General features: G+C 41.6%; 1 protein-coding gene across 1 annotated transcript in view; it reads right to left on the reverse strand.

The window, feature by feature from the left end:
* The window catches only part of LOC134348799 (mucin-13-like), a 91,865-nt gene extending 80,402 nt beyond the window's left edge, over positions 1-11,463 (reverse strand). The window contains exon 1 of the mRNA XM_063052601.1: positions 11,373-11,463. Within this exon, the coding sequence (XP_062908671.1) occupies positions 11,373-11,463 (91 nt within the window). The remainder of the gene's footprint in view (positions 1-11,372) is intronic.
* Positions 11,464-15,327: the final 3,864 nt, after the last annotated feature.

A 15,327-nucleotide genomic window follows, 5' to 3' on the forward strand; every position in this document is an offset into this window, starting at 1 on the left:
GTCCCTCACACCCCTTTCCCTCTCTTACACACCCCTCTCTCCTCACCCTCTCTGTCCCTCACACCCCTCTTTCCCTCTCTTACACACCCCTCTCTCCTCACCCTCTCTTACACACCCCTCTCTCCTCACCCTCTCTCCTCACCCTCTCTCTCTCACCCCTCTCTCCTCACCCTCTCTTACACACCCCTCTCTCCTCACCCTCTCTGTCTCTCACACCCCTCTCTCCTCACCCTCTCTGTCTCTCACACCCCTCTCTCCTCACCCTCTCTCTCTCACACCCCTCTCTCCTCACCCTCTCACACACCCCTCTCTCCTCACCCTCTCTGTCTCTTACACACACAAACACACAGTCTCTCAAGGCTGTTTGGATGCACAGCGCATAAGTTTCTCTTCTTGTCACAGATAAACCACCAACAATTTTTTGTGATGTTTTTGTTTATCCAGGTTCATTTTAATTGTTTTGATACTTTCACTTATCTCAGCACCAGTGACCCATGTGCCGAGCCCCAATCTCAAGCTTGCCTTGCTCTTAGATCACACGGCCAGAAGTCTGCTTTTCTCATTCTTCCATCTCCCGAATCATATAGTGTTTCCTACCTTTTTCAGGAAGCTCATTCTTTCCCTTGCTGAGGATATCTCCTGACAATGAAAATCTTTTTATAAGTCTCAGTATAAGTATCAGCTATGTTGTTCTACTTGTCTGTGCTTATAATCAAACAAATTCAATCTTCCGTTCAGTTTGTCAATCATTCAAAAGAAATTCTGGTAAACTCAAATTTGCATGGAACTCTTCAAAGCAATTCAAAACAGACCCTTCACTCTCACACCTTTCAGAGGTTCCTTTCACGGTCAAGTTTTGTGTTATTCTTGTCACGGTGGTCACTGGCAGAACTGAACCCGGGTGTGGAGAAACGACAGACTCTGTCACGGTGAGCACTGGTAATGAGTGAACCCGGGTGTGGAGAAACGACAGACTCGGTCACGGTGAGCACTGGTAATGAGTGAACCCGGGTGTGGAGAAACGACAGACTCGGTCACGGTGAGCACTGGTAATGAGTGAACCCGGGTGTGGAGAAACGACAGACTCGGTCACGGTGAGCACTGGTAATGAGTGAACCCGGGTGTGGAGGAACGACAGACTCGGTCACGGTGAGCACTGGTAATGAGTGAACCCGGGTGTGGAGAAACGACAGACTCGGTCACAGTGAGCACTGGTAATGAGTGAACCCGGGTGTGGAGAAACGACAGACTCGGTCACGGTGAGCACTGGTAATGAGTGAACCCGGGTGTGGAGAAACGACAGACTCGGTCACGGTGAGCACTGGTAATGAGTGAACCCGGGTGTGGAGGAACAGCAAACTCCCGTGCAGAGACGGAACCAAGAGGTTAAACACAGTAATACCAACAGAGCATCAATGGCATAAGCGAGTGACATCATGAGACAAACCATTCTCCGCACACGGATTCTGACATAGGGCACAACTGGAGTCCACATTGGATTTCATGAAAAGCAGAAAACCCATGCTGGTCATTATTAATGTGGCAAGATTAAACAGAGTGCACAAGGCCTTAACGACAACAGCTGGTAATTACAGATGCTTGAGAAACCCAGAAGCCCCACACGCTACAGCAAGCTGCAGATGCCTGCAAGGTTCATGACAGTTCTACTAACTCTCCTTGTATTAGGTATTCACAATGTAAAACATCTGCCACCATCATGATCTAATGTAGAATGATTTGGAAGCTACATTCCATCAGACTGTTGGGGCCAGCTTTGAAGTCACGGGAGCATATGGATGCAGTTAGACATTATATTTGCACATTATATTCGGGCTTTAACATCGGGCCAGAGGAACGAAAGAGATGGATGAGAAGCCAGCAGAAGGAAAGAGAAGGGAGATGAAAGGAAGGTGGAATTAGCTGAGGAATGAATGTAGGTGCATGATAGACAGTGGTTCAAGGGAAGTGAAAGTGGTGTAGGAGGAAGAGGTGGGAAGGTACAGAAACAAGATGACAGGAGAGTGGACTGGAATGGTCAACAAAGGGAACAGATAAACAGACAGAATGTAATTGTATTAGGAACTATTATCCTCTCCAGTTAGTTCATTTGAAAAATACCTTAAATATCTTAATCTTAAAATATAAAGATGTGCTGTTACTGATTTTGAAAATTAAATGCTTTGACAAACTTTGATAGATGTGTGCTGGTGAGTTATTGACTGGCTGCATCACTGCCTGGTATGGGAACGCCAATGCCCTGGAATGGAAATGCCTACAAAAAGTACAGTCCATTACAGGTAAATCCCTCCCAATCATTGAGCACATCTACATGAAACACTATCGCAGCTGCCCACCATTAAGCACATCTACATGAAACGCTGTCGCAGGAAAGCAGCATCCATCGTCAGGGACCACCCACCACCCAGGACAAGCTCTCTCTTCTACTGCTACCACCAGGAAGAAGGTATACGAGCCTCAGGACTCACACTACCTCAAGCATCAGGCTCTTGAACCAGAGGGGATAACTTTACTCAACTTCACTTGCCCCATCATTGAAATGTTCCCACAACCAATGGCCTCACTTTCAGGGACTCGTCACCTCATGTTCTCAGTATTTGTTGTTTATTTATTATTATTATTTCTTCCTTTTTGTATTTGCAGTTTGTTGTCTCCTGCCGTCTAGTTGAAAACCCAAGTTGGTGTGGTCTTTCATCGATTCTGTTATGGTTATTATTCCACAGAATATTTGAGTATGCTCACAAGAAAATGAATCTCAGGATTATATATGGTGACATATATCTGCATTGATAATAAATTTACATTGAACTTTGAACTTTAATAGTAAAGAACAACTCCCATGAGTTCTGTTTTGTAATCAGCTTCTATGCAGAACCACTGGGCTCAATGTACATCTGTTGAGATCCATTTCCTGTGATCATCCTGGGATAGCTGACCTTGGGTAATGTGAAGCTTCTGGAGTTGTTGGGAAGTGCAGCTTTATTTACCTGTTTGCTTCACGTCCAGCTTGGTTTGTGAAAGGCTGTCACTATGATCACTGTCATTTTGGCCTTGAACAACTTTTTTTTGGAGCCAGAACAAGATAGGGCCAAATTATAAGAGCCAATAGTTTTTATTTCTAACCTGCTTTGGCTGTCTGGCTGTAAATACAAACACCACAAGCTCTGGATGAATTGCAGTGATTCTGGTGGTTTTGCTTGCCATTAACACCTCTCTGCTTCATACAAACCTTCAGAATACTCCAAATTTTAAAAAGTGGAATAGTCTGCCAATTGCACTAGGATTTGTAACTGAAGATATAAGTCAGTAAATTTGAAATAAGAGAAATTATTTTGGGCAGAATCAGTGCTCTCCGAAACCAAGAGGTTATCATGTACAAAAGTTCAAAGTAAATTTATTATCACAGTACCTTTACTTCACCATCCACAACCCTGAGATTCATTTTCCTGTGAGCACAGCTACTACTGAGCGGCTACTCAAACAAACCGATTAGAGTCTAAGAACAGGGAGAGGTGAGGGTATGACATGACTTCCATTGCAATCCAGCAATAAGGTTTCAAAGCTGAAGAAAAATATTCAATCCTTTATTAAGCAACTAGCAAAACAAACCATCTTGGAGCATTAAAAACTAATGAAATTAAAACTAGTGATATAACAAAATTAACAGTTAGCATAATAAATGAAGGTGGATACGATAGGATCTTTTGGGAGACTCCTGGACAGGTGCACGGAGCTTAGAAAAATAGAGGGTAACCTTAGGTAATTTCTAAGGTAAAGACATGTTTGGCACAGCTTTGCGGGCCGAAGGGCTTGTATTGTGCTGAAGGTTTTCTATGTTCTATAATCAATAAATCAAATAATAAAATAGTAACAATCACAGAATCAGTGAAGGACTACATATTCTTGGGCATTCAATCAAAGTGCAAAAGACAACAAACTGTGTAAATACCAAAAGGAAGAAGTAATAGCAGTGAATATTGAGAACATGGAATGAAGAGTCATTGAACGTGAGTCCATTGGTTGTGGGAACAGTTCAGTGATGGGGCACTGAATTAACTTTATTTCTTACATCCTTCACATACACGAGGAGTAAATTTCACAAGATCACAAGACAAAGGAGCAGAAGTAGGCCATTCGGCCCATCGAGTCTGCTCCGCAGCTCCCCCATGAGCTAAACTATTCACCCATCTAGTTCCAATTTCCGGCTTTTTCCCTATATCCCTTGATACCCTGACTAATTAGATACCTATCAATCTCCTCCTTAAACACTCCAATATCTTTACGTTACGTTTCTGTCTAAATGTGCAATGTGCAAATTATAGTGATTTGTAATAAATAGTATGCACAATAAGATATACAACAGAACAGTCAATATAGCTTAGAAATACAATTGTGTCAGAGTGAATTAATCAGTCTGATGGCCTGGTGGAAGAAGCTGTCCTGGAGCCTGTTGGTCCTGGCTTTTATGCAGTGGTACCATTTCCCGGATGGTAGCAGCTGGAACAGTTTGTGGTTGGGGTGACTTGAGTCCCCAGTGATCCTTTGGGTCCTTTTTATGAACCTGTCGCTGTAAATGTCCTGAATAGTGGGAAGTTCACATGCACAGATGTGCTGGGCTGTCCGCACCACTCTCTGCAGAGTCCTGCGATTAAGGGAAGTACAGTTCCCATACCAGGCAGTGATGCAGCCAGTCAGGATGCTCTGAATTGTGCCCCTGTAGAAAGTTCTGAGAATTTGGGGACTCATGCCAAACTTTTTCAACTGTCTGAGATGAAAAAGGTGCTGTTCTGCTGGGCAAGGGAAGTTAAGTGAAGACACCTTCTCTGGCAGCAGCAAGGTTCCAGAGAACTCTGGGAAGAGTTTTCTGAAGGACAGCAGTCTGATTTTGGGGTCTTTTGGTGGGACAGAAGGGAAGATGCCGTTGGAAGAAGATTCCCCATTGCAAGTAGTGCTTTGTGCAGATGAATGACTCCAAGGAGGAAGGGCCAATACTCCTTAGAGAGAGCCAGTTTGCTCAAGATGGTCTTCGAGGGGAGTTTGAAAATGTGGCAGATGTTTTCACGCAGACCGTGGTCCAGCGTGTGAGTAAGAGATACACCCTCGAATACTGCAGTATGAGCTTCAACGGTTATGTGCACATTGGACTGGTTTAATCGTAATGGGACCTTTTCCTTTCTTTTCTTTTTCCTATTCACTGTCTGATAAAGCTGAAATTGGTAAAGATACTTTTTATAATTTTATGCAGTGAAGAATCTGTTATTTCTTGCTGACCAATAATTGTGTATGAACAGTATTTACTGCAACAAAGCCATCAATTCCATCATCCAAACCATTGATATATTAGGTTAAAAAAAAGTCCCTATACAGAACCCCGTGGAACACCATTATTCATCAACAGCCAGTCAGAAAAGGCTTGCTTTATTCCCACTCTTTGCCTCCTGCCAATTAGCCACAGCTTTATCCAGGCTAGAATCTTCCCTGTAATACCGTGTGCTCGTAGCTTGTTAAGCAGCCTCATGTGTGGTACTTTGTCAAAGGCCTTCCGAAAATCCAAGTTCACAACATTAACCGATTCTCCTTTGTCTATCCTTCTTGTTGCTTCTACAAAGAATTCCAACAGATTTGTCAGGCAAGATTTTCCTTGGAGGAAACCATGCTGACTATGGCCTATTTTATCATGTGCCTCCAAGTACCCTGAGACCTTATCCTTTCTAATAATCTCTAACATCTTCCCAACCACTGAGGTCAGACTAAATGGCCTTTGATTTTCTATCTTCTGCCTCTCTCCCTTCTTGAAGAGTGGAGTGATAGTTGCAATTTCCAGTCTTCTGGAACTATTCCAGAATCTAATGATTCTTGAAAGATTATTACAAATACCTCCACGATCTCTTCAGCTACCTCTTTCAGAACTCTGGGGTGTACACTACCTGGCCCAGGTAACTTATCTACCCTCAGACCTTTCAGTTTCCCAAGAACCTTCTCTCTAGTTATGGTAACTTCACACAGTTCATGACCGCCGAGATCTGGAACTTCCACCATTCTACTAGAGTCTTCCACAGTGAAGACTGATGCAAAATACTTATTCAGTTTATCTGCTATTTCATTATCCCCCGTTACTACCTCTCCAGCATCGTTTTCCAGCAGTCTGATATCCACTGTTACCTCTCTTTTACATTTTATGTATCTGAAGAAACTTTTGGTATCATCTTCCTTTTATATCCCATCTTTACCTTCGTAATGACATTTTTAGTTGCCTTCTGTTGGTATTTGAAAGCTTCCCGATCCTCTAACTTCCCACTAAATTTTGCTTTATTATATGCCCTCTTTTTGGCTTTTATGTTGGCTTTGACTTATTTTGTTAGACATGGTTGTGTTGTCTTTCCTTTAGAATACTTCTTTCTCTTTGGGATGTATATTCTGTGCTTTCTGAATTGCTTCCAGAAATTCCAGCCATTGCCCCTCTGCCATCATCCCTGCCAGTGTTCTCTTCCAGTCAACTCTGGTCAACTCCTCTCTCGTCCCTCTGTAATTTCCTTTCCTCCACTGTATTGATACATCTGACTTTAGATTGATAAGTGACAGGTAATGTTCAACCCTCAAAACAATCAGGGAATGACCATTTCCAAAAGGCAGAATCAAACCTGGCACAGTCGTCACTGAATTACCCAACATCAATATCCTAGGCATTTTCATTGTCTTTTGTGCAAAAGTTTATGCAGAAGAAGACTTTTCATTACAGGTCAATTTGGTGATGAGCTACGCAGGGTGGCCTTGAAGGTGGATCCTGTCAGATAGCTCCCTGAATGGACTGTCAAATTCATTTACATAGAACTTATAAATCTACAGCACATTACAAGCCCTTTGGCCCACTATGTTATGCTGACCATGTAATCTATTCTAGGAACTCCCTAGAATTACCCTACTGCATAGTCCTTTATTTTTCTAAGCTCCATGTACTCTCCATCTAAGAGTCTCTTAAAAGACTGTTGTTTCTGCCTCCATCACCATCACTAGCAGTGCATTCCACACCCCCCCCCGACTCTGTGTGAAAATCTTACCCCTGGCATCCCCTCTGTACTTTACTTCCAAGGACCTTAAAACTGTTCCCCCTCGTGTTAGCCATTTCAGGCCTGGGAAAAAGCCTCTGGCTATTTGACAGAATGCTTCATCCCTGGGAATTTTTGACGGATATTAAGTACTTTCTTGGCTGGTAGTGAGAAAGCTCCCCCCTCGCAGATCCTTTGTGGATGTTCATCCCAAGCAGCTGTGTTGTATTGTGCTATACGGGCTGTTCCTAGGGACTCATAAACACCCTTGAAATTATGTGAATGCAACAGCTGGAGGAAAGTAACTCTCAGTCAACTTGTTTTGTGGACAACAAGAATGGCGCTCTGATTTGTCAACAAAGACAGACAATGGAGGATGTATTTGAGAGTTAGACTTGGTTCATATACCAGAATTTATTCCTTTTGCTAACCATATTGTACTTTTTAATTGGTGTGATTAAAATATGATTGTGATTATGAATTGTCATTTAGTAATGCATACATTAAGAAATGATACATTATTTCCTCCGGTGTGATATCACAAAACACAGGACAGACCAAGACTGAAAAAACTGACAAAACCACATAATTATAACATATAGTTACAAACAGTGTAACAATACCATAACTTGATGAAGAAGTCCGTGAGCACAGTAAAGTTCAAAGTTTCTCAAATATCCCACATCTCACGCAGATGGGAGAAGGAAGAAAAACTCTCCCTGCCATGCCAACCACAATCCGACTCTGAGTCATCCGAAAACTTCGAGCTCTGATCAGCTCTCCGACACCGAGTACTGAGCGCCATCTCTGTCCGAGCGATTCGACCTCTTTCTCGGTCGCCAAAAGCAGGCAAGGCCGGGGATTTTGAGGCCTACCCTCCGAAAGATTCGCGACCACACAGTAACAACAGCAGCGGACGGGCGTTTCAGAAATTTCTCCAGATGTTCCTCTGTGCTTTCACGTCCATTCTCCATCAAATCAGAATTGTCCACGGCCCCTATTTAACAGATATGATATCGTTTTTCACCGGAGGGCTGCGCACACGCGGCGCGCTGCCATCTTCTCCTCCTGCCATTCAAGGTACAAAATCAAAGTAAATTTATTACCAAAGTACATCTCTATCTCCATATACAACCCTGAGATTCATGTTCTTTTGGGCATGCTCAATAAGTCCATAATAGAATTTAAAAAAATCAAAGATTCAAAAAGATTTAAAGTATACTTATTATCGAAGTATGTATGCGGTATACAGCCCTGAGATTCATCTTCCCGCAGACAGTCATGAAACAAAGAGGAAATAAGTATATGTACTTTGAGAATAAATTTGCTTTGAACTTAGAACTCTGAAAGGGACCCAAACTATTCATTGTTTTCCAGGCTTTACCAACGAAGCCTTGCTATTTTATTCTCTAGTGACTTCACATTCTTAACTATATGTTGGACGCGCTGCTAGCTTTTTATGATTTGTGCATTACAGTACCCAGATCTCTCTCTGTTTCACTTACTTGCAGTCTCTCTTCATGTCGATAAGAATCTGCTTCCTGATTTCTTTTACTGACGTGCATGACATCACATAAAACTCCATTTTCCAGTCTTTGGCTTACTCAGTCAATCTTTCTGTATCCTGTTGCAGAATCGTGGTATCCAGGATCCAACAGCCTTTCCATCTATTTTTGTAACATTGGCCAATTTGGAAGCCTCGCGTACTATCTCTTCCTTCAAGTTATTAATGTTTAGGTCCCGTTACCTAAAATAAAGAGGACCACAACTGACCACTGCTGTAGCCCTTTGGTTACAACTTTCCAGCCTGTAAATCACGCGTTTAATCCAACTCTCTGTTTTCTATGAGACAGACAGTTTACAACTCATTTGAAGACACTTCCTCCTATACCATGAGATTTTAATTTATTCACCACTTGTAATGTGGCACCTTGTCGAATGCCTTTTAAAATTCTAAATATACAACGTCTACAGATTCCCCTCTATCAACTTCGTCTGCTACATCCTAAATGGATTTGAGCAGATTTGTTAAACGTGATTTACCTTTCACAAAACCATGTTGACAAGTTTTAATTAGGTCTCTTTTCCTAAATGATTACTTATTTTCTCTGTTGATTCCAGCATCTTGCCAAATACTAATGGTTAACGTATCTGATCTGTACTTCTCTGTCTTCTGACTTTTTTTGAACAAAGAAATCACATTGGTTGTTCTTCAAACTTCAGGTACACCAACCCCAGAATCTAGTGAGTTATGAAAAATTTCAACCAATGCGTCCACTTTCACTGCAATCACTTGTTTACAGTACAATGGGCCCTGGATTCATTAAACTTAAGAGGCTTGAGGTAAATTTCAAATGGCTGAAATAAAATTCAAATCAGAAAAGGGGAATAAATTAACTCTGTCTCCTTTACAGTATGGGTAAGTGTTAAAAGCACATCTATTAGCTTCTTGCCAATTGTAAAGAATCTTAAGTGAAATGAGACTGAATATTTTCAACACCAGAAGCTCAAAATTGTTTGGCATTGACCTTTGACTGATTGATAGATGTTGTATGTTGTAAGAAGTGTTAGTGGCGCTGTTAAACTAGTTTTAACAGTTTTCTAATTCTTTCATTAGGCTGAACATTCAGTGTGGACAATCCTCTCAGTGGTCCATTAAAATGCCTTCAATGACCTTTGTACATTATGGAACCTTATTCTGCATGAATTAATTTCCTCTCAAATATATCAGAGGGAAACGGTAGTGAACAGATCTGCCAGTTCTGGGAATTTGCTGGGATTGTGTTTGAAGGAAGGAAGCCTGGACCAACAGCAAGTCAGTGAATAATTTTGTCACTGCAGTAGCAAAGAAACATTTACAGTAGATTTTAAAATAATTCTGCAGTCAGATTGTGTAATCTGTAATAAATTTTCAGAAACTAAATTAAGTTTTCCAATATGAGGAAAAGTTTTGGGTTCTTGGTCCAAATGCCAGACATTAAATGCATGGATAGTAAGACAGTGGGAACTCTGCGAGGCTTCCCACTCTGTAGAAACTGGTCTCTAGGGACCTATGACTGCTAATAAATTTTACCACAACATGTTTCATTACACAGCTATATTTTCTGTTTGTCTCTCCTCGTGTTTAATTTACAGTACATTTATTGATTCTTGTATTTTGTATTTAGAATAACTGATCTTAACAAGAGGAAGAGCTCAAATTCCTTTGTAGTATGTGAAAGTTCAGTAGCTTTTGATTAAAGGATTCTAGTTACATCCCAAAAGGAGCCATCCCTGAGACATTCTGCTCAGATTGTTCTGATCTAACAGCACTATGCTACTACATCAACAGCTCCCGACTCCTCTATGTGCAGATGGGCAAAAAAATCAGAAACAAAATCCTAACCAGCTTTAATATCACCGGTATATGTCGTAGCAGCAGTACATATATGAAAAGGTTTAATTAAATAAAGTGTGAAAAGCAGTGAGGTGGTGTTCATGAGTTCAATGTCCATTCAGAAATCTGATGACAGAGGGGAAGAAGCTGTTCCTAGATTGTTGAGTGAGTGCCTTTAGGCTTCTGTACCTCCTTCCTGATAGTAGCAATGAGAACAAGGCATATCCTGGGTGGTAGAGGTCCTTAATGATGGATGCTGCCTTTATGAGGCATCACTCCTTGAAGATGTCCTGGATGCTGTGGAGGCCAGTGCCCAGGATGGAGCTGACTGAGTTTACAACTTTCTGCAGCTTATTTCGATCCTGTGCAGTAACCACCCCCCCCCCCATACCAGACGGTGATGCAGCCAGTTAGAATGCTCTCCACAGTTCATCTGTAGATCTTTGCGAGAATCTTTTTGATCTCCTCAAACTCCTAATGAAATATGGCTGCTGTACAGAAATCATCCCTTGCACCTTTTTTATTTTAATCTACTTTTGTTAAAATCACTCGTGTCGACACTTATATATTGTCTTTTATTAATTTCTATAAAGTGTCCGGCATGATGTCACTGAAATTCCCAAGATTTTATGTGGTGCTATGTAAACATTGCTATCTACTGACTGTGTCTGCAGTGTTAATTCAGAACTGTTGGCATTCTCTACTGTAAAGTTAGTTGGTATTCTGAACTGTCACAGGCAATGATATATATTGTAAATGTAATAGTTTTTTTCCATCAGGGAGCTGATAATTAGATTATTTTAATGCAACATCCTTCAGAATTTCTGCAAGTTCTTGGCGCCAAGTAGAAAAGAAACATACACTGAGAACAGGCGACAATGAGAACCTCATCCATTCACTGAATTCAAGGAATTCACTTCTTCCCAACCTACCCACTTGTACACTTTGCTTGACAGGATCCCTTCCATCAGTGGCAAAAATCACAGTTCTCACCTTGCACTCGTCAGTCACCTCAGATCCCATGCCACTGGAGTGAAAGCAAATATCGGTGATCCCATGGGGCAGGGGTTCCTGCTCTTTGTTTTATACCATAGACCCCTACCATTAACTGAGGGGTCAGTGGACCCAGGTTGGGAACTCCTGCCATACAGCTTCCTAAGAAGAAGAAGCACAGAGCCAGAAGGCAGTTTTCCGCAGAATATCTACCCTGATCCTAATCTATTGGCAGCCTAGTGGGAGGCCTTATAAATGCTGCAGTTGGCTAATCATTATCTTTACAATATTTAAAATCCTTCTTTTCTACACGGCAGCAGCGCTTGAATGCCAAGCAATACTATTTCTGTCAGTTTAATGCTCTTTAATCTTTAGGTCCCATTTGGAAGAAATGGACACAATTTTTCCGTCCTGCACAGCCCATGTCTGCCAGTTCTTGGGTGTGTCAGTCAGGAAAAGGCAGCAGGAACCTGTAACAATGTGTTCCCGTGGATTACATGAGTGATTTGTATTTCTGGAGAAGCAAGTATGGGTGAATGAAACTTAGAACTGGTACAGCTTCATTATGTTAAACACTTTGCATCCCACATCATTTGTCCCCGTTATGGTGGCCACCCATCACTTCTCCCATTGCGTACAGCAGAGGGGCATCAAAATTGTTAAGTCCTAAGTAATATAAGAAAGTAGGTATAGGACTCCGAGGAAGACTTTTAAGAGAATATTGATATCTATTCTAAACGTAGAGCTGGAAGTTACAGTTTTCTGTGGCAAAAGTGCTCTTACACTTTGTCCAAATTGCTTATCTATCTTTTTTGTTCGTGGTACTTTTAGTGACTTCAGTGGCTTTCCCCAGGATCGTTCATTATGTGCCCTGTTGTATGGTGTAGACGATCATGGTATATGGCTTTGGTTATTCTTCACAAATTTTTTCTACTGGGTGGTTTGCCATTGCCGCCTTCTGGGCAGTGTCAGGTGGCCCCAGCCATTATCAGTACACTTCAGAAATTGTGTGCCTGGCCTCAGTGGTCGTGTAGCCAGGACTTGTGATGCTCATACGACCATCCACCACCTGCTGGCATGGCTTCATGTGACCCTGATCAGGGGGCTAGGCTGGTGCCACACCTTGTCCAAGGGTGATCTGCAGTCTAGCGGTGGGAAGGAGTGCCTTACACCTCCTTTGGTGAGATGTATCTCTACCCCAGTGGAATGTTTAAAACACCCCATAATAGGTAGAAACCCCACAGTTGATATCCCCATTCCTAATGTGTGATCAAATGCCTTTCTGATAAGGAAAAGTACAAGCAGATACTCCCATGTTATTAGGAGTGATGACAGCAGGAGCAATGGAACAGAGATATGTGATAGCCCAGTTAACTGTCTTTCAGATACCTTCAAACCAGTATAGTCATGCTGTGTCATCGCTATGTACCTGATCTCGAATTAAGGCACACACTGGAAATCAAAACATGTTGGACTACAGCTGCCAAGATGTCCCCAAATGTGTTGACTTCAGTTTGGTAAAAGAAAAACTACCCTCTCAGAACCTGGCTTAGCAGAGAGCTCGAGTTAGAGCTATGTCACCAACTCTCAGGATATCTGAGCATGGACACACTTGCTATCGGTAATGGAATTGATTAGCCATGACCTCGAGAACAAATTGATGGTTTCCTTTGTTCCACTTGAGCTACAACTTCATAATTTCCGACAAATTCAACTTTGCAAAGGCTTTTTAATGGGTTCATTTGGGGGCAAGTATTTCAACCTGCCGCCCATTTCAGATGAACAGCTGATTGGAAGCATGTGGATGAAGTCCAGATATTAGATTGACCCAGCCAGAAACAGAAGATTATAATTCACCTCACCCACCATGTACAAGGTTAATGCCCATTAAAATTGCACCTTATTTAACATCCAATTAAAAAGGCTCTATTTTACTAGTTCATTGTTATTTTTCCTTAGATCTTGAGAACTTTGTTTTAAACTTCCCATTTTAATTTCCTAAAATACTGCCTGCTGTCCCACCCTTCCTCCTTCAGCTGAATTGCGAGCATTTCCATGGCAACTGTGTGTGTTCTGTATAATCAGCCAATGGGTCCTGAAGGGCAGCACTAATCTGCCTCCTGTGACACTGCCGTGTAACACTGTAGTGACCTGGCAGAGACAAGGCAATTCTTATGTAGTGACAGCATGAGACTATGAATCTCAGCTTCCCATCGCGGCCGTGGAGATGTCAGGAAGGAAACGTTTAGTCAATCCTTACATTAGCTACATCAGATTTTCTATTCCTCTGGCTTTGAAGTTGGTATATTAACTTAAAGCCAACATTTTGCATGATCATCCTAAAGATTTCGAAAGCTGTTTGCTTTCTGTAATAACTATATATTGCACAGTAATTACTGTCAAGGTTTGTATTCTGAATGTCTCATTTTATACGCAGGTAGGTTCTCAAACAATCATTCGTTCGTTATGTGCCATGTCATATGACATAGGCAATCATGGTGACCATGATTGTTCTTGGCAAATTTTTCTACAGAGGTGGTTTGTCATTGCCTTCTTCTGGGCAGTGTCTTTACAAGATGGGTGACCCCAGCCATTATCAATACTCTTCAGAGATTGTCTGCCTGGCGTCAGTGGTCACATAACCAGGACTTGTGATGTGCACCAGCTGCTCCCATGGCTTCACATGACCTTGATCGGCTGGTGGGGGGGGGGAGGGGGGAAGCTAGGCCATTCCTACATCTTGTCCAAGACTGACCTGCAAGCTAGTGGAGGGAAGGAGTATATTACACCTCCTTTGGTGGAAACTAATCTCCATCCTGCCACCCAATCTCAAACAATAGGGCACAGAATTCTTCACTTGTCACTGTAACTGCATGACCTCATGCTGCCAGTGTCCTTGAGTCTCACAAACTATTTTGTAGTACTTTAATACTGATCACATTTAACACTTTAATATCTGGTGTCTAATACAAACTATGTTAAAAGGTTTATCAAAATTATGAAACTCTTACAAACTTCTTTGGATTAGTCTATTGTCTTCCCAGTGCCTCATGTTGAACTATGTTTTTCATAATGATTTATTTAATCATTTCTTATTTATTCATTAGTAATTTTTATTTCTTATTAAATTTTTTAACTTTTCACTGAGAGAATTTTGTAATTCCAATTCTGGAAAAGATTTTCCAGAATATTTATAATGTTAGACTAGTATTCCAGAGGGATAATCACGACTGAATAAATCTATTTCAATACAGAGTGAGCCATATGCTCCATACATATGCAATAATAATTTTGGCATGAATCGATTTGTGGTTTGAACTGATTGTCTCTCTGGCTGTGATACAATAATTCAGCACCATATTCCTCCCCCAGTGATGTGGCGGATGAAATATGGACTGTATTTCTATTTATTATGCAATAATAATGCATAAGAATTTTATTTAATTTATTTATTGAGATACAGTGCAGGTCAGGCCCTTCCGGTCCTTTGAGCTACACTACCCAGCAATCCCCCAATTTGTTGTTCCTTTCCATGCTTTGTGATGCGTCTGGCGGCAACCTTGTCATTTCTTTGGTATTTTTGTCTGTTTTTTTAAGAGGCCGAGTTACTGATTCGATGCTCACCCTAGCACGGATGGAATGTGCGCAAGGAGCCGGCCAGATTCGAACCTGGGACCCCTCGCTTCCAAGTTCGGTGCAGATGCTACTACACCACTAGCTGGCAATCCCCTGATTTAACCACAACCTAATCACAGGACAATTAACAATGAGCAATTAACCTAGCAACCAGTATGCAAAAGAATCAAAAAGGTGTTCTTTTGCCACCTTCATTCTGGGGATATCGGTATGTGGTAATACAACCATTTATTGCCCTTTTCCAGATGATCTTGAGAA

This window comes from Mobula hypostoma, chromosome 6 (genome assembly GCF_963921235.1).
Source record: "Mobula hypostoma chromosome 6, sMobHyp1.1, whole genome shotgun sequence".
Lineage (NCBI taxonomy): Eukaryota > Metazoa > Chordata > Chondrichthyes > Myliobatiformes > Myliobatidae > Mobula > Mobula hypostoma.